At 50.5% G+C, this 18,815-nt stretch overlaps 1 protein-coding gene across 1 annotated transcript; it reads right to left on the reverse strand.

The window, feature by feature from the left end:
* Positions 1 to 220: 220 nt before the first annotated feature.
* NCAPH (non-SMC condensin I complex subunit H) lies at positions 221 to 7,091 on the reverse strand. The gene is made up of 15 exons (XM_084274007.1): positions 7,032 to 7,091; positions 6,168 to 6,306; positions 5,673 to 5,791; positions 5,167 to 5,356; positions 4,486 to 4,577; positions 4,133 to 4,338; positions 3,624 to 3,772; positions 3,045 to 3,148; positions 2,668 to 2,790; positions 2,412 to 2,519; positions 1,797 to 1,964; positions 1,385 to 1,501; positions 1,088 to 1,170; positions 685 to 760; positions 221 to 326 (listed from the first exon to the last, which is right to left on the reverse strand). The coding sequence occupies exons 1-15, from the start codon at positions 7,074 to 7,076 to the stop codon at positions 267 to 269; spliced, it is 1,779 nt and encodes a 592-aa protein (XP_084130133.1). The 5' UTR covers positions 7,077 to 7,091; the 3' UTR covers positions 221 to 266.
* Positions 7,092 to 18,815: the final 11,724 nt, after the last annotated feature.

Raw genomic sequence — 18,815 nt, forward strand, 5'->3', positions numbered from 1 at the left:
GCCCAGACCCAGGAAAGAGCTGACTGACCGAAGCTGAGCTAGGCAGGCTGAGCTGCAACTGTCCATCTGTACAGGCCCTATGTTTTAGGTAAGATATCCTTGATTTAACCTTTCCTGGAGATGCAGAGACTAGTGGGAGTTCTCAGGAACGGTGCTGGAAGGAGAAAAAATCTCTCACTGGTGAGATAGTCCAGAGTGAGCACTGGTGAGCTGGGAAGGTGTGCGGTGTCCTAGGATCAGCCCCAGTGTCTTGCTCTACTCAGGGCTCAGTTGTATGGTCTCACTAGAATATCAGACAGGTCCTCTGTGCTCTGCAGCATCAGATTCTAGGGACAGAAAAGCAAAGCTGAGCTTGACAAAGCCAGACTCTTCCTCTCTGAGCCTGGAGGCTGGGCATAAATGAAACAAGCCATCACACAAGGAAGACTCAGAGCAGCCCCAGTCCCTTTTGCCACCATTGGAGCATGAAAGACCAAGACTTCCCCTGGCTGTTGCTTGTTACTTTGAAGAACACTGAGCAGCAAAGTGCTCCCTGCTCTGTCAGACCCAGGGCCATGGAAGGACAGACAGCAGTTAGGTTGGAAATGCTGCAAGTGCTTAACCACAGGCTCATGTTCACAGTGCAGCAGCCTGGTGTCTGTTCCCTACAAGCTCCCACCCCATCTGTGTGCATGTTGCACTTACCTTCTCACTAGCCAAGTCCAAGAGGGCAAAGAAGGCTATGGCAACAGCCAGATCCTTGGCCATGGCCTTAGGCAGCCTAGAAAAGAGAAGGGAGAAGGTTGGGATGGCCAGAGCCTACTGAGGCCTAATGGAGAGGCTGTACCTGCAAGGACTGTATCCCAAAGACTGACCCCTCCCCAGGGACCTGCTTTGTTCTCTACCTTTTCCCTCCCACCAGCAAAGAATTGGCCAAGCTGAATGCAACCTGTGCCTCCCCCCAGGCAAACCCAGAGAGTGAGAAGAGCTTTGCCCTTTCAGGGTTCAGTCAGCAAGTTGTGATAGACACAGATGGGTCAGTGTTTGCCCAGGGTTGGGTGAAATCTGTTCCCCATCCTCAGCCCAACCTTTTTTGGGGCTTCTCTACCTGTGAGGCAGTTCCTTTGTGATGCTGCTGAAGGCCATCTCTTCTGCTGCCATCGATGTGTTCTCTTTCCTTGCATCTTCCTTCTATTTAGCAAAAAGACAGACACTGAGACAGACTTTGCTCCCCAGCACTCAGCCTCGTGTCTGTCCTTATCAACCACCCCAGGGGAGGAAGATCACTGGAAAGGAATTGCAGCTAAACCTGTTCAAGACTGCCTGCAGGAGTCAAGTGCAGTTCCCTGCAGGGGATTCTCTTATCCCCATGCCTGCTGAGATACCTGGCTCCCCCTACACTCACCTCTGCCACCGTTTCTTTCTCCTGGTTGTTACTCAAGATGTCCCATATATTTTTCTTCAATACCTTCATGTCCATTTTCTTCTCTGTCTTTGCATACTGCACTGGTATCTTATTGACCTGAGGGAAAGAAGCTGAGGATTAGCTAAGAGCAGCACTACCCTTAATCAGGACCACTGGAACAACCCACCCATGGTTCTCCTTGGGAACAAGAGAGAATGCTGTCTTACTATTAAGCCTTGAAATCTTTTTTAATTCCCTTTAATGTCCTTGTGGGAATTAATCTGGGAATAAAGTGTCCAGTATTTGGAAGACTGCTGTCCCAAGGATTCTGACCATCCAAGGCAGCAAGAGGCTTTGCTCCAAGACCTGCCAACTGAGCAGCTCACAGCTCAGCAACAATGTGAGTCCTTACCTTCTGAGGCTCAGCAATGAGGTTCAGCTCATTGAACACTGTGGTATTGACACTGCCAACAGTCCTGTTGGGCTCAGCACCTTGACCCTCAGGCTGGACATTAAGGCTGAAATCCTCCATCTGACTCGTGAATCCAACGGGGTCATTATTGTCATCACTGTCTGCAGCCTGATTGAGAAGAGACACAGCAGTGAGGCCACCTAGGTACATCTTTGAGGAGCCAGAACTGTCCTGGACCAAAAGAGAGCACCTGCTTCTCAGGAGAGTGCTGACACCTGCCCACCTTCCCCATGGCCCATGTTCTTACCCAGCCTCTTCCTATGGCACTTAGGCTGGGCTAAGGCTAAATCTAAGGGAGAGCTGGAGCAGAGAATAGCCCAGGACTGTTCTATGTGGAAAGAGCAAACTGCAGTGGCAAACATCAAAGGCAGGGAGCTTAGTTGATGTCGTTAAGAGTGAGGGGACAGGAATCTGTGCAGAGACTCCTACAGCTTTGTCATACTCTGCAGTGCCAATTTTTCCCTAGTAATTAATGCTGGGTGCAGATTCTTCCTCACTTTTTCCCATGGCACATCAAATACAGGCAAGAGGTGGAAGGCTGCTTGTCCTGGCTACCTGCAGTGCAGGGCAGAAGCCGCAGGTGTCACTGGGGTTGTTATAGTCGTACTCGCCGATCTCATCTTCATGATCCACCAAGGTGTCTGTCTCAGGCAGTCTGCAGACCTGTGCAAACAAGACCAGGGGATCAGGAAAGGAAAACTAAATCCTTCCCCAAGCAATGTCTGTGCCTTGTTCCTTCAGCACCTCCCCTTTTCCCCATCCCTTAGGGGCATGGAATCATTGCCATCGGGCTTCTGGAGAAGATTCTTACCCTCACACCTGGTTTGAGGGACAGCTGGAGAAGCTTGTTAGGGTCATAGTTGAAGTCTGCTGGAAGTGTGGTCTTCTTCATGTTCTGATCTTCTAGGATGGATTTGGCTAGAGTTATGGATTCCTGGGGAAGGTAATAGATAGCATTACCTGGGAGCTATCCACTGTTAAAAGATTAAAACACAAATAAGGTACTTTGAGAACAGGGTTGGGGTTTTTTTTGTCTGATAAGGGGGCAAGTTCTCAGGTGCCTTCAAAGAGGAGTTCCCCAGTCAGCACACACAGTGCATGAGCTGAGCTGGTAGCAGATGGCAGTTCCAAGCCCCACTGACAGGGTGAGAGAGAGAGAGCAGCAAGAGACAGAAACTCAGCACGTACCTTGGCTTTACGGAAATAGGCATCAAAGTCAATCTTCTCATCAAAGTCGATTTCAAATGCTCCCTTGGCACTTTTTTTCTTGGTCTCTTTTTCAGAGTCAGCATCTACCACAGAAAGGAAGGAAAGGGTTGGTGCTTTGTGACAGAGGGAGGACAAGCAGCTCACTCCTAACTTGAGCATCTCCTCCACATGGCAAGGTCACCTCCAAGGACTTTTGCCTTGATTATGGGAAAGCAGTAAGTCAGCATCTTTTTACAGAAGCAGAAAAGAGTAATTAAATCTTCAGTTTTTATGCAGAAGGTGGGCAACAACAGCAGGGGCTGCATTAGTACTGGTATGCCCTATCACTGCAGTGAGAGACATCCCCTTAACAAACCCAAACAGTAGAGAAATATGTTGGACACCAAAGAATCCATGTGCGACCAAGAGCCTTCCTGGTGTCTGAACTCAGTATTGCTTCCCAGCTGAACCATGCAGACTTTTCTCCCCTTCCTCACTGTCCCTGCTTTCCCACACAGATGTTGTCCATCTCTGAAGCCCAGCTGGACCTGGCAGTAGCTGCTGTCTCTAAATACGTACGCTTGTGTCGGGGTTTGAAGCGCCAGTGCTCTGGGCCAGCCCACATGGACAGAGTTCGGGGACTGAAGTAGGAGTATTCCCCTGGCTTCATGGAGAGATGGAGGCACGTGGTGCTGATGTCCTGCCCTCCAAAAGAAGCTGCATCCATTCTGTAAAGAGCACACATGCTGCTCAGTGAAATCACACCTCTGGCCTGAGCACACATTTCATGTCCAGATCAGGCTGAAAGGCTGCTGCAGAAGCAGAGGTGGATTTGCAAAAGGGCAGGCTGAAAACTGTGGCAGAGCAAGCAGACAAGCAATCACTCCAGGGAAATGTGACCAGACAGAAAGGTCCTCTTGGAGGGCAGAGAATGCTGCAATGAATTCCTGGACAGACCCAAAACCTGAGCAGAAAACAAGTTCCAGCCAGGTGGGAAATGTGTACACAGTCAGTCAAAGGCTTCCCAGAGAGCTGCCCCAAGCTGAAGCTTCCTATCAAACCTACTGATTTTTTCAGTGACTACTTACCCCTCATTCTGGTGGAATGTTCCAACAGAGTTGACATTCTCTGTGAACTCCCCAGTCTTGTCTGCTAGTCTGTTCCCAGGGGAGTCAGAATTGAAGTTGTCATCTGGCAAGGTGGGAGCACAGTCTTCCACATCACTGTCTACTTCTGCATTCATGTCAAACACTTGGTCACTCTTCTTAAATTTCTCCAACAGGGCTGATGCTGACTGTAGGAGAAGTGGAAAAAAAAAAACCCCAAACCTGTAGGATATTGGTGTCCCTGTGGCACAATATTCCTGGTGCCTTGTGTGTCTTGGGAGATTGAACAGAGTGCAGCTCAAGTATCCCACCTGATACAGAGCTAACAAACATACCTCATCATGGGAGTCAGCATTCCACTTTGTGAACTGGAAACCAGCCAGTGAAGAGCAAATGTGTCGCTTTTCAATGCACTGTGCTAGCAGGGCTAGAGACAGGGAGAGAAAGGGGGAAGAGATTAGATAGAAGATGAAGTGATCAGCACCTAAACCAAGTGCCAGGCACTTTTTTTAAAGCCACACATGTAGGTAGTCTTTCTTGCAGGTAGGGCAGCGCAGGACTTGCTGCAAAAGCAGTTGGCCTCATTTCTCAGCAGCAAGGGAAAGTTCAATTGCTACTCTAACTCAAGGGTGGACATAATGCTAGGAATCTTAGCAGAGCAGCAGTGTTTAGTGGTATGTACAGGCTAAAGTTATGCTAAGGTCAGTCCTCAACCTGGAGCATACTAATATCAACTGCTGTGCTGAGTGACAGACCTGCTGAAGGTTGAGCTATGTGTAGTGATCTAAAAAACCAACAGAAGTCTTGTTTTTCCAGCAACAGGTCTTGAGCAGAATGGGAGCAATGGTGTCATCACAGGGCAGCTAAGCAGTGAGCAAAAGCACAAGTCAAGCTTGTGCTTGACTGAGACAAAACTGAGCACGCTTGGGAGATGAAAAGGATCGAATGGGCTGGACGGGCCCCTGTGCTTAGTGGTTGCTGACACATTTTAAACCTCCCACTTTGCTGACACTCACATTTTAAACCTTCCACTTTTATGGGGTCAGAGTTGGGTAGCACAAGCGTCTCTGAAGAAGGGAGAGGCACGATGTCAGAGTCAAAGAGGAGCTCGCTGCGGCAGCTGTCGGTGTGGAGACTGGTGAGGAAAATCCCAGCTGTGCTGCACTCATCAAAAGATGCAGCTGTTTTCTGGAACATGGGATCAACCTACAGGTATGGAGAGAAGCAGCAAATCAAGGGAAGAAGTAGATGGAAGGGGTGAAGCAGGTCTCCACAAGGGATTTTGGAGTATGGATCTGAAGGGAGAACGGCCCATGTGTCGTTTTCAGCAAGGAGAAAGCTCTCTCAGCTGCCTCACACAAGAGGAAGATACGTGACTATGAACAATCTTGGTACAATAGCAGAATGTTGGAGCCCAAGAGAGGAATGCAGAATGAAGGGAACAATAAAACCAAGAAGGATAAAACGCCATCTCCTTTCCTCTGCCAGAATGCAGCTGCGACAGCAGCCCCCCTCCACCCACCTCACATCTGCGATTAGCCTCCGACACGTTGATGTTGTTCAAGTTCTGCTCAATGGTTTTGAACGAGTGCTTTTTCTTTGTCTGAACTCTCTTGACAGACTCAGGAACCGGACTACCTTCTAGAAGGAAAAGCAGAACAAGTTCCACCTAGAAAACCTGATGGAAATACCCTCCAGAGGGATAGACAGGTCAACTTTTACTCCAGTTTGAACAACAAACATGCAAAAAATACCCCAGTGGGCATTAAGTTACCCAATTAGATATCTATGGGCATGAATCACCAATGTTTCATTGGCTGGAAGCCACAATCCTTTTCATTGACTATTTTATCTCACCCATGCAGTTTTGCTTTCTCCCAGCCCTTGAAAAAACTAAGTTAGTGGTACTCTCCCAGATCCACAAAGCCCGTTGGGGTGCTATATGTAAGTACACTACATTTCTCTGCCTGGTCCACCAGTTTGTAACAGCTTAACAGAAACCAAGCAAATGGCACACCTTCCTCTGGGGTATCCACGTTTCTGGTAAGGGCTGACTCCTTGCACAAGCCTCCAAGAACTCTGTAGGCGTCTGCGTGGACTGCGTCCACACGCATAGAATAAATCTTTGCGCTGGCATCAATCGTGCTGGCTGCTACCTGGCAGGATCAAAGTTAAGTCCATGAGTTAGGCACACTAACCTCCTTTCTTTTCCAGCCTTGTTTTGTTACTGGTTGTAACACCCACTATTTACCTCAGCTGCTTCACAAATATTACTTTTAAACAAGCTTTCCTTTTAAAAGGACTGTTCAGCCTTGAGAAGAGAAGACTAAGGGGGGGACCTAATTAAAGTTTATAATTATCTGAAGCAGGGGATGCAGAGGGAATCAGCCAGCCCCTTTTCAGTGTCTGTGGGGACAGGACAAGGGGCAATGGCTGCAAGTTGGAGCACAGGGAGTTCCACACCAACATGTGGAAGAACTTTTCCCCAGTGAGGGTGAGGGAGCCCTGGGACAGGCTGCCCAGGGGGTGTGGAGTCTCCTCCTCTGGAGATATTCCAGCCCCGTCTGGACGCCTATCTCAGTGATATGTCCTTGGGAGCTGCTTTGGCAGGGGATTGGACCTGATGAGCTCTCGAGGTCTGTGATTATATGATTCTGTGACCTCAACTGAAAGAATCCAGGCTTTAATTTCTGTGACATGAAAGGATGCAATGCTGTAAGCTTCTACAAAACGTGACTGTGCTGCCTCTACCAGGTATTTTTAGTGGCAGTAACCAGCTTAGTTAGCTTAGCATTACCTGAGGTTTGTTACTGACTAAACCTGAGGCTAAACCTCAGCCAGGAACAAAGCACCACCTCGGGCAGGCGGTGACTCCTCTCACCTTGAAGTCGGTTATTTCCGAGTCCTGTTTCAGGATGTCGCTCATGTAGTCTATCAGGTGTAAGTCAAAGGCGTTCTTCGTGGTGATTTTCTGCAACAAAGCCCAGCTCAGAACTGACCCCCCAACTTCTGTCCCAACCCTCTCAGGGCTCCTTCTGCAGGAGTATTTACAGCAGGGCCGGGGGGGCTGCGGCCTGTGCCACGTCCGGCTTTGTTACTGCTGGGAGGGCGGCCGCAGAGCGCCTGGCTGTGGCCAAAGGTCCATCAGGGATGCGGCTCGGAAGAATAACCGCGTAGCCAAGGCGCAGGGGGTTTAAAAGCCCCGCTGGCCTCGCAACCCCCGCCAGACAGAGAGCGGCCGGGCCTGGCGCCTTCCCCCCCCCCCCTCCCAACCTCGGGGCCGACTCACGTTCTCGGTGGAGAGCTTGATGCAGGTGCTGTAGTGGTCCGAGATCTCAGCGTTGGTCCACTGCGGGATGCTGGGCCGCCCAGCCTCCGCCGCTCTAAGGGGAGACACGGTGCCTTGAGAGCCCTCTGCACCCCCCCCAACCACCCACCCCGGTTCCCCGGCCTCTCCCCCCCCGGTGCCTCACACCGGGCCCGGCCGTACCTGGGTGCGGGTGAGGCGAGGCCCAGCGGCGAGTCGGTGCTGCTGAGCCGGAGGTCGGTGACCTTGGAGCACCGGCGTTGCCGCCGCTCCCGTTCATCGTCGTTACCGGGGCACTCTGCGAACACGGGAGTGCCGCTGCTCCCGAGGCTCCTCGGGACGGGGGAGGCGCCGGGAACCCGGCGGGGCGTCAGGACGCTCATACCGGCGGTCGGGTCAAGCCCAGCTTGGCCGCGCCGCCACAGATCCCCACCTCCCGCCGAGAGCCACCCGCCGCGCCGCCGCCGCCCCGCCCATTCATCCCTACGGACCAATCGGCGCAAGGCCCAGCCCGTCGCCGACCAATCAGCTGCGCGGCGCCCCGCCCCCGCCCTGTAGGGTTTGAATCGGCGCGCGCGCGCGTGGGGCGGCCTCAACGGCTCCGGGCTCAGCCCATCACTCTGCGGGCAGGCGGCAGCGCGGCTCCTGTCCAGGGCTGGGGTGCCCCGTGGGTCAGCCGCTTCCCTGGCCCGGGGCTGTTCCCTGACGGCTGCTCTCTACCGCCTGTGGTGCCGCGCTTTCCCTGCACCGGCGCAGCAGCCGTTATAGTGGCGGGGGAAGCCCGCGCCGAAGGAGGAAGGACCGCCGGGGACGCCCTGCTTAGGTACTGACCCGCCTCCTCCTCGGCCGCTGCCTTCTATCAGTGGCTCCCCACGGTCGTAGGTGCCTCCGTGGGCCGTCCCGCCCCGGAGATGCCTCTTGCTGACCCCCCCAAAGCCCCTGTCTGTAAGGGGCTCCCTTCCAGCTCCTTCAGTTGGCTCTGCAGGATGCCCGGAGCACTCCAGGTGCCTTCTGGCCGCTCCTCAGACGCTGTGCGCCGTTCCCAGAGCTCTCCGGGTTTATTTCTGCGCACCCCGTGTCCTGCCGGCTGGTTCTGCGTGTGTTCTGCGGCCCCTCGCTGTGCCCCGAAGCCCTCTCTTCTCCAGCAGTTAGTTGGCAGAGAACCTTCTGGAGTTAGCGGCCTCAGGCTGGGCAGCGCCCCGTGGCTGTGTGGTGGGGGCTGGTAGGTGTTTCAGGGTGTCTTTGCTGGCTCCATCCCTTCATCCCACCCGGCACAGCGCCCGTTCTCCCAGCCCGGCCCAGGCAGGATGCTTTCTGAGAGCTGCTTTCGCTGTGGGGCAGGAGGCAGAGAAGCTGGTAAATGGGGAGCCACCAGTGCTTCCTAAAGCAGCTGCTTCTCCAGTGCCACCGCCGGAATGAGCGCCTTTTCCAGCCTTTCCAAGTCAGTATTCCCAGTTGTCGCCGGTCCAAGAGGGGTGAAGCAGTAGCAGCTCCAATCCCTCTTGGAGCATTTAGGTACCGGGGGCTGCGGTGTTGCTGCAGTTTGCTGCCTGAGTTTCCACCCGCAAAGTGCTCTTCCAGCCTGAGCCACTGGATGGGGCAGGAGGAAAAGATGTGTGACTTGATCCCAAGTAACGCTCCTCAGGGATACGACGCTCTCTTCCCTGCTGGAGCCAAGCCTGGCAGCGGTCCTGCTGCTCCCCACGCAGAGCAGCCGAGGAGTGGCTCTGCCATCAGCTGTTCTCCAGCCACCCCAAAAATGGCAAAAGAATAAACTCCGGGAGACTGGCGTCGTCTTGTAAATACATCTCAAGCACCCTGGAGGCCCAGGGCACTTGTAAAGGATACAAGGCACGAAGTAACTTGGGGTGGGGGGAAGCGGGAAACGGCTGCAGGGTGCTGTTGTCCCCAAATAACTCAGGGTCTGGGCAAAGGGGGCTGGTCCCTTCCCCCTCAGCTGCTCCCCTGGGTCTGTAGATCCCAGCTTATGCTTTGTGATGTGTCTTCCTGTGAGCAAAAGCATCCTAATGAAGGGTTTTTTAATGCTTCTTGTAAACAAATCGTTATCTCTAGCTATACCTCTGAAACCAAAGAGGCTGAAGGGATTTCTGAAGATTTTTAATGTCTAAATAAATGACTCCTGCCCTGGCAATAGCCACGTGTGGAGCATTTGATTCTTCCCAGCCATTAGGGATGCTGGCAAGGACAGAAATATTCGTGCTCTGTTATTTAACTGGAAATTAAGAGAATGTATCATTTGGTGACAGGGACTTTTACAAATGGCTGCTCCCCGTTTGATCAGCTCCCCGGCTAATAAATCACTGGCAGGACTTTGGGGAAACTTGATTTGCAATTCAGACCTGCGAGTGGGTGTTTGCTGGACGATGAGGTGTCCTGGGATTCTCCAGCACTTGGAGAGAATGCTGGAGGCTCTTTTAAGGTCTGCTTTGGGAGCTGGGAATAATGACTTATTGAGGGAAAGCCGGCTGTCCGCCCACCAGGCAGCAACTGCTGCCTGCTGTGCTCCTGGTACTTTTCCACCTGCCTGCACCATGCCAGGGCTGTGGGAAGCTTTGGGGTGATACCTGCAGGTGAGTGCCAGAGGTGGGAAGTTTTGGAGCAGAGAAGGAAGTGGGGGAGTGATCCTGGGCAGCTGCAGCTGCTGTGGTGGATTTGAAACCTCGTTGGACCCATCCATAGGATGGCTGAGCTGCTTGGCAGGTCCTGGGGTGGGATGTGCTCTGGACCCCCAACGTGTGCAGCGTAGCAGTGGGGATCTTCCCCAGCTGCAAGTCTTAAAAATATAGCTGGGAGGGTTGAACTCTCAGCCTTCTGTGATCAGCCCCCTGTGAGCATCAGACCCCAGCTCAACTTGGTGAGTGCTTGCACACTGTGATGGGGCTGCTGGAGATGTGTTTTCTGCATGGGTCAGGGACACTTCTGTCCCCAAGCATCCAGGCACCCTGCTGCAGTGGCTGGGACTGATGCCACGCAAGTGGGGTCTCCTCTTGTTGACCTGGCACACCCCTCTCCAAGTGACCTGTAAATTAAAGATTATTTGGTGATTTCTACGTGGCCACAGGAGCATTTGTTAACCTTGCAAACAACTGCAGCTCATCTCAATAATAAAAGGCAGTTTCCTACCTGCTATGCTGCTGACAGTGACTAGGAAGGTGCTTGGTTCTGGTTTTCAGTGAAGATCCTTTTTTGCAGACAGACACCCTAGGGTCAGGCTCTCTGTCTGATTTTTCCATTCCAGAGCGTGCTGTCTGCTTTCAGCCTGGCTTGTTATTGCTGAGGAGCTGCTTGTGGTTATGCTTGTGCCTTGGGGCACAAGGGAGAGGTCGAAACCTGGGCAGAGGCGAATGGCTTGATTTCTCCAAGGTTTTATTAGGAAGGCCCATTGCTGAGAAGCCTTCCTGCACCCTCAACACTACATCTGAAAAGGCTATACCATGCCTTACAGTTACACAGGTAGGGGTTTTTTTCTCCCTTAGAGTGTGGCTATGAGTGGGGAGGCTCTAGAGGAGGCCAGTGTGTGAAGGACCATCCCACAGGGTTTTAGAGCTTAGGATGTTCCCAGCTGACTTCTCTCTTTGCAGACTGAGCAGTGATTACGTGGCCTTTTGTGCTCTCATTACTCCTGTGGTATCACTAGGTAAAGCACTTGTACTATAAAATCCAGGATTTCACAGACCTGATAATGGTTGCAAAATCAAATATACAAATAACTCCTCAAGTGCAGTGCTGGATGCACATCACTGGTAGCGTGGCCAAGGCGTGGGCTCGCACTCCCAGCTGAGGAAAGGTCCTCCAGGTCCCAGCGAAGCAATCAAGGTAAGATTGCAGGATTGAAAGAAGAGGAGGGGATGTCTTTGAGCTGTAAATCCTCCTGAGCTGTTGGGGCTGGCAGCAGGCAGACAAGGCTGTGCCTCTCCCCAGCGTTGGTCTGCCTCTGCCCACGCAACATCGCGCCTTGTTCTTGGCGGTGTTCCCTTCCCAGGGAAGGGAAGGGAAAGGGGCAGGCTGGTCTGGGTGCAACCACCAGCCTGCATCCCCTGAGAACTACACTTCTGACGGCAGGAACCCGCTGCAGAGATGCTTGATGGACTGGCCTGGTTGGTGGCTTGTTAATTCAGTCCCATTTATTCGAGAATTTATGACTCTTGGCAGTTGGAAATGATGATTTCAAAACGTTTGGGGCTTACAGCAGAGCTGAGCTCTATCAGCTCTCTCTGCATATGGGAAGGGAGGGTGGGACACGAATCCAAGAGGGCCAACAATTCCCCACGTCCCAGGGGAAATGGGTGGGGTGTTGGTCTCTGAGTCCTTAGAAAGGCTGCCAGCCTGTGTTTTCAGGAGTGCCTTTGAGGGTGCTGCGGGTGCTGTGTGTGGGCAGAGCAGGACAAGGTGCTTGCAGTGCTGCTCTGCTTGCACAGAGCATGGGTGCAGCCCTCAGGGAGGGTTTTGTTGACAAATCTGGAGAGAGCATCTCGGCCCAGAACTATTCTGAAGGATGTTGTCTCCATCCCTTGGGTGCGCCTAGTGACTCAGAAGTCCCTGGAGATGTGCCCAGGGTGCCTTTGCCAACAGTTCTGTGGTCTTTTCTGTGCTGCTGCTGCTGAAATCCCAGTGTGGATAGTGTCTGTCACCTGGGTGTCAAACACAATGTGGGTTTTAGGGGGAAGAGGTAATGCTGACAGTGTTAGTTCTGCAAGACAAAGATGTTAATCAAACCCATCTGATAGGGACTCTGTTCTCTGGATGGAAATCACACATGATTTTTGCCTTCCTCTGAAGGAGCTCTGAGATACCAGAAGTGCCACCCAAGGAGGCCTGCTCCTCTTAGGGCTATGGATTCCTAAATTCCTCAGTTTAAATGCTGATTTGCAGCCACTTGATTATGCCATGCATGAGAGAAGCTTTTGGATAGGGAACAGCTTGTAATAATCAGCTGCGCATCCCTCCATGCAGCTATCATCTGCTGTTGTGGTATCATGGCTACATGCCCCTGCAGACAGCAGAGTGGCTCAGAACAAGCCTCCTTTACTCTCTTTCTCCTTTCACTTCTGTTGAAAACGGCTCTCATTACCTCCCTGAGACCTTTTCAATCAACCTGGATGGCACAATCTGCTTTTCAATGACAGGAATAATGTTGTTGGAGGTGCTTGGCATGGTAATGATTTCTGTTTCAGGAAGAGCTGGTATTTCTCAGTGACACCTTGGTCTTCTGTAACCACAATATTTTTCGTTGGAAGGTTTATAATTCCCTGTCATTCCCTGTGACTTCCTTCTAGGAAAGGGAGAAAGCAGGGTCACTGTGCCACAACTGCTTGTGGCATGGCCCATGGGGAGCTTGTCCTGATTTGGATCTCTGTCCTGGGCTATCTTCCAGAACGAGCCCATATCTTGTGTTTTGAGAGCATGGGTCACACTGGGATTTCCTAGACCCTTCTGCAACATCCTTCCCTGCCCATCAAGTCACTCCAATTAATAATACTTGACTTTTAATCAAGCCCATTGGAGCTGTCGTCACACTTGAGCATCCTATTTAAGCGATTGTCTCTCTCACCCACTCCCTTCCTCTCCTCAGGTATTTGCATCTTGCTGATGCCAATGAAAGTCTTTTTGATGTGGTTACTTGGCACCAAGAATATGAAAACTGCAGTGAATCCTCATTTCATGCTTGCAGCTGGATTGGGTTAATTTTTGAATTACTGCTGCGGGTTCTCAAATCTTTCATTAGCTGCTGCTTGATTCATTTAGTTCAGTAATAAAAAGTAATTGCTTGTCTAAACAACCAGGCCATGGTGAAGTGCTGGCTGTAATTCTCTAGTAGCCCTGTCTGTGGCAGGGAAACCAAAATCTACCGTGGTGCCCACAGAAATTGAAGTGGGGAGCTCGTTAAGTCAAATGAAGAAAGTGGAGAATCCACTTTTCTTCCATCCATTTCAAACTCAAGTAGTTTCTCTTTAAGCTCCAACCTTGTCATACTGATCTACCAGACCATTTGGTGCTATGGAAACCCCAGTTTACACACTGGTGCGTAGCTGCAAGCAATTAACTATCTTTAATTTTCATTTTCTGGGGATATTTTTGACTTGTGTATTAAGCAAACATTTATGCAAAACACTGTGGAATCCATAAATGTTAATTAAGTTGAACTTGTGTCTTTGCCAGAGCAGATAATCAGATTGATGGGTTCACTGAAGTTTGCAAAACTTGCTGTGATGGCTGAGAGCGGCTATAAAAAGCCACAACTGCACAGGTGACAACAAGGCTCTGCTCTTGGAGTGTCACCAGTCCTGCTTTCCCCTGGTGTGTTCTGCCCAGAACCTCAGCCCTGACCCAAACCCACCAGGTAGCTCTTGATTATGGGGGTGGGAGGTTCACAGCTGGTTGCAGATGGAGGAAATGCACAACCCCATGGCATGAGGAACTTGGGTTGCACCATTTGTGCAGTAGATGCTGTGGCTGATGAGTATTTTTTTATAACCAATAAGCATCTTCTCATCACTCTTGACTAGTGTGTATGTCTGCAGGTGCATTTAGGAACAGGTATGAACCCTTCTGGAAAAGGTGATGATCAGCACTGATGCTGATGAATAACATCACCCCTGGTTAGGATCTGACTGCATCCTGCTGCAAGTGGGATCTACTGGCTGGCTGGCAGCAGATGCCTGCACAAAGCATGGCACAGCAGCAGTGCATGACACTGCTTATTCCTCCTCTCCCTTTTGCATGATAAAATAACCCATGAAAATAAATAACAAGAGCTTAATAGGCACATGGGACAGGGCCTTTGGCTGTGATGCCAATCAGCTGTGCCTCAGCAATGTTCCTCTAATTAGAAACTGCAAATTACAGCTGGCTGGAGCTGATTGCAAGGGCTGCCTGGGTTTGGGGCTTTGCTGTGGGGGGTGAAGCATGGTGGTGGTTCCTTACAGTCCCACTTCCTCTCCCATCAGTGTGCTGAGGCTTTGGAAAGCTGAAGACTCTGCTGCTTGGTACCTGCCCTAGGAAAGCAGAAGGGTTTGGGAAATCCAAACCAGAAAGCTGAACCAAGCACGTTAGCTCCAGGACACAGACAGCTGAGCAGGTGGAAATCCTGTGCTGAGTGTGATCCTCAAGCCACCACGTCTTCCTCAGTCCTGCCTGGAGGAGCCCCTGGCTGGTAAGTCCTGCCTGTGTTCCAGGAGTTATCCCAGCCTTTCCCGTGCGCTGGGAATCGGTGGTGTGCAGCTGCTCCTGGCTCTGCAGGCAGCTGAGTTCTGTGGGTCGTGCTTTTTCTTGTTGTGGTCTTGGTGTTTCAGAGCACAGCCCTCACACTGAAGGCCCCCTCAAACCCATGGGCTGCCTTTCACCCCTCTTACCTAGTTTAAGGGCTTTGTCACTGTCAACTCTTTCCTGCTCCCACCCAGCCATTGACATTGCAGGTGAATTAACACATTGGCTCACGAAAAGAAACGTTTATTTATGGATAATCCACCTGGACAAACCCAGTGATCAAAGACCATTATGGGGAAGGGGATTGGACTTACTCTCTGTAGAGATGCTACTGTGGGGAGAACTTAACACGAAGGGTTTTATTGGATGCCCCACACCCCAAATACTCAACCCAAGGCACATGCTGCAGCTCATCTTTGCTCGCTCCCCTCCTATCCCTGACTGTATCATATTGCACAGAATCAGGAGTCTTTTTGTTTGGGATGGAAAGTTTAGGGGCCAGGACACCCAAGAGTCATCGGCCATCCTCACCTGCTCTTGGGACTCACTGTCTCTTCTCGTGGGTGCCACAGTTGCTGTGTTTAACTGATGAGTGTGATCTAACTTGCAACAGGGATGGTGTTTTGGGTGGAAAAGGGGCTGTTTGTGTGTCAAATTTTAAATTCTAAGTGCTGGATTAATTACTCCTTTGAAGACAGGACTTTTGTGGAAGGATGTTCAGTAGATTATTAACAGATGAGAGGAGGGGTTTTTTTGTGTGATTAAAAAAAATGTAGTATTTTAACAGTAAGCAACAGCTAGGAAGCTGGACATTTCAGTTGTGTGATCTCACAAGAGGGCTCTGGCTAGAACACTGCAAGCTAAAAACAAAGCCCCAACCTGTAAGCCCTGCGGAAATACGGAGCAAATAGCGGATGCTCTGCTTCCATTTCAAGCTGCTACCCCTTGGCAGAGGCTGAGGGCTTGGCTGGGCCAAGCAGTGACTGCATCCCTCAAGGGACAGCACAACACAAATAATAATAATAAGGGTAAGGGCTGTGCAGGCAGCCTTTTGTGTGTCTACCAGCAATTCCATTGCAAGCACTGCAAACAATGGAGATCGGTACGACTGTTTTGCTTTGGCTTTTTTTTTCTGGCAAGCAGGCTCTTGCTTGGCTCTTGCTGTTTTTTGTTGTGAGCTGGTGGGAGATGAAGTGTTACAGGTGAAACTGAGTAGAAATGCTGGGTTTTGGAGCAATTGAGCTGACCTCGAGGTATGGGAGCTATGTGGGAAGAGCAATTTCCAGGAAGAAAACCTGAGCTTGTATCAATTCCCTGTGGGTAAAAAGATGGCTTCAGGCTGGGGTTTGGGTTTCTGAACTCCCTTCTGCAATGGTTTTGGCTTGGAATGCGCTGTAATTGGGCTGAGGCAGCTCCTCTTAATGATGGTGGGAGTTATCTGTATTGCCTCCAAGGAGGAGATGGCAAAGGGATGTGCGCAGACCTGCTGAGTGATTCTCTCCAGATGCTATTATTTTGCATTTCAGAGAGCCAGGAAAGAGACAAAGGAACCGTCTCGCTTTGCAATTGAATTTCTAATCAGAGATCTGCAAGCAAACCAGGGAAACAGGCTTAATAAACCAGGAAAGGCCTCTGTATTACAGCTGACCTGTCTGAAAGGAGAGCTGGAAATAGTGCAGAGACAGGACTCGCCATATGCTTAGGTGTCCCGGCCCCAAACCTGGGCAAAGGGTGTCTTGTTCTGGGCTTGTCAGTCTTCAGAAGGAGACTTCTCTGTGACTTTCTGCACGCATGGGGCATCCCAAGGTTGGTGAAACCAGCTGATGTTGCCTGACACGCATCACGTGTGTGTAGAGAGATCTGACCCAAACATCCCACTCGTGGGTTGGCCTAGATCCTAAATAGGAAAAGAATCACGTCCCTGTTCCTGCCTCTACTGACAAAATAGCTTGGCACTTGGAGGGGGGAAAAGGAGAAGCCGGGTTTGGGTGTGTTGTAAACATTTCCACCGAACGCTTTGATTCTCTTCCACTGGTCTCCATCTGTTGAGTGATCCCCTGACGTGCTCACGTCAGCCTGGGTGTCCCAGGGTGGCTCCTCTGCAGTCATGGGCACTGTTACAACAGGTGGGAATTTCTCCCACTTTGTTTCAAGAGAGAGTTTTCTGTGAGATGCACCAGAAGCATTTCAGGCTGTAAAGCTGGCATCTGGAGCTGAAGTCTCCATGTATGCCCTTGGGGGTTATCCCACGTTTCAAGCTGAGCGCTGCTTGTGAGAAGACAGTTGTCCTTTCTCTGCACATCCCATGATCCCTGGGGCATAAAACTCGGAGCACAAAAGGACAACAGGGTTATATATATATATACACACACACACACACACATATACACACATTTCTCTCTCTCTTCCCCTCCCCTGCCCCCCCCAGTGCTGGCTTACAGCCTGGCACCAGCTCTCGTGCACGGGGTGTATGGAGAAGATCTCTGCTTGCATTTTAAGATACTTTAATTTTGAATTTGGGTTGGCAGCTGGGTGTAAATCAGAATTTGGCTTGGTTTGTAGCACCTTCTTGTGTATTGGCAGCACAGCTCCTGCAGAGCTGCTGGGAAAAGTTTAACCCTAGGCACTGCCCATCCTTGTAATTGCTGCTGCCTGGGGCTGGAGATGTTTTGCGAACCCAAGTACCCAGGCAGGCTCACACCATCCCTGCTGCAAGGTTTGGGGAAGCTGCAGCTAGGGAGTATGTCTTAGGGTGACAAGAATGGTGAAAAGTGGAAGCTGAAGCAGGAAGAAAATATGTATTCCAGTGTGTGCATGAAGCATGTGGCAGTTTGTAATGTCACATAGTTACAGCAGTCAGGAAGAAGGTGGAAGTGGCTGGAAGACCCTCCTTGCTGATGGCATTTTGTAGGGTTTTGGGTAAAAATGAAGATGATAATTCTTGCTAATCCAATTTTGCTATCATTTTGATGCTCTTTGATCCTTCTATTTGCCTGTTTATGTAATTTCTGCTGGAGTAATTGCTGAAATATGTGTAGTATTCTCTCCAAGAATCATCGTGGTTGGGGATTTATTAATGACTGGCTATTCCAACAGCCAGTTTGGAGGCTGAAGAGTTGAAAAGCTCCAACAGTCACCTCTGCTTTACTTGCAGAAATTGCTTTGTGCTCAGCAGGGCCTGATGTTCAGCTGCTTTGAAATGAATGAACAGTTTCACTGCCCTGTGAAAATCTGTCATGCATCTGTCCACGTGTCTCTGTGTTGCAGTAAATACATTTTATGAGTCTGACTTCCACACCAAAAGTGAGAGATTAGACTAGCAGCCAGGAGCAGTTCATACAGCTGCCCCCAAAATGTCCCCAGACCTGTGGGTTTGTTTCCAACAAGCCAGGTTTTTGCACTACTCATCTTTCTTGCTGCTTTTTTCCCTCTTTGAGTGTATGTTCTGACATTTGCTGACCAAAGAAGTCCTTGGTATGAACAGCCCCAGAGAAAATTATCCATCATAAGAGGACTAAAATAGTCTCTGTATCCATGTACACAATGAACTTGATGTTTTATGGGAAAGGCAGGGATGAAAAGGAAAACACTTTCTCTGGTTAAAACAAAATCCAGAAAGTGGAAGTAAAAAATGTCAACTCTCCTCTGAGAAAACAAAAACAAAGTCTGCAAAGTCCTTGTCTCCCTTCAAACCTTGTGTGCTGGCAAAACTTTGTTTTCTGGCGGGTTCCTACCATGCCCCTTTCAGTGTAGCCCCAGACATTTCCAGGCTGGGGGAAAAATGTTTCAGTAGGGTCAGTCTCTTCTCCAGACTTCCCCAAGCTTCCAAAATGTATCCTGGAGACATCACCTCGGGCCTTTTAGGAAATCACAGTGATTGCTTTTGGCACATAAGGTTTATTAACAGCAACCAGAGCCTGGCTCAGTTCAGAAATCCTTTTTTTGAGAGCTCTGTTACATGGTGAGCTGTGTTGTGGAGTGGCAGCAAAAGAGTGTCGTGCAGAGGAAGGCAGCTGCTGGAGATGAGTTGGGACTGCAAAGATGCCTGGATCTGAGTCGGTGCCTTGTGGATGTAGAGGCTCCCCAAGTTGAAAACAGCATTTTACTTTCTTTTCCCTGTTGTTTTTAAAT

Source organism: Gallinula chloropus (assembly GCF_964237585.1).
Source record: "Gallinula chloropus genome assembly, chromosome: 21".
NCBI lineage: Eukaryota > Metazoa > Chordata > Aves > Gruiformes > Rallidae > Gallinula > Gallinula chloropus.

Coding starts and splice junctions, on each gene's coding strand:
- NCAPH (XM_084274007.1), bottom strand. CDS start 7,076: ATGAGCGACATCCTGAAACAGGACTCGGAAATAACCGACTTCAAG. Junction 6,307..7,031: donor CGGAAATAACCGACTTCAAG/GTGAGAGGAGTC, acceptor TGATCCTGCCAG/GTAGCAGCCAGCACGATTGA. Junction 1,171..1,384: donor AGAAAGAAACGGTGGCAGAG/GTGAGTGTAGGG, acceptor TTTGCTAAATAG/AAGGAAGATGCAAGGAAAGA.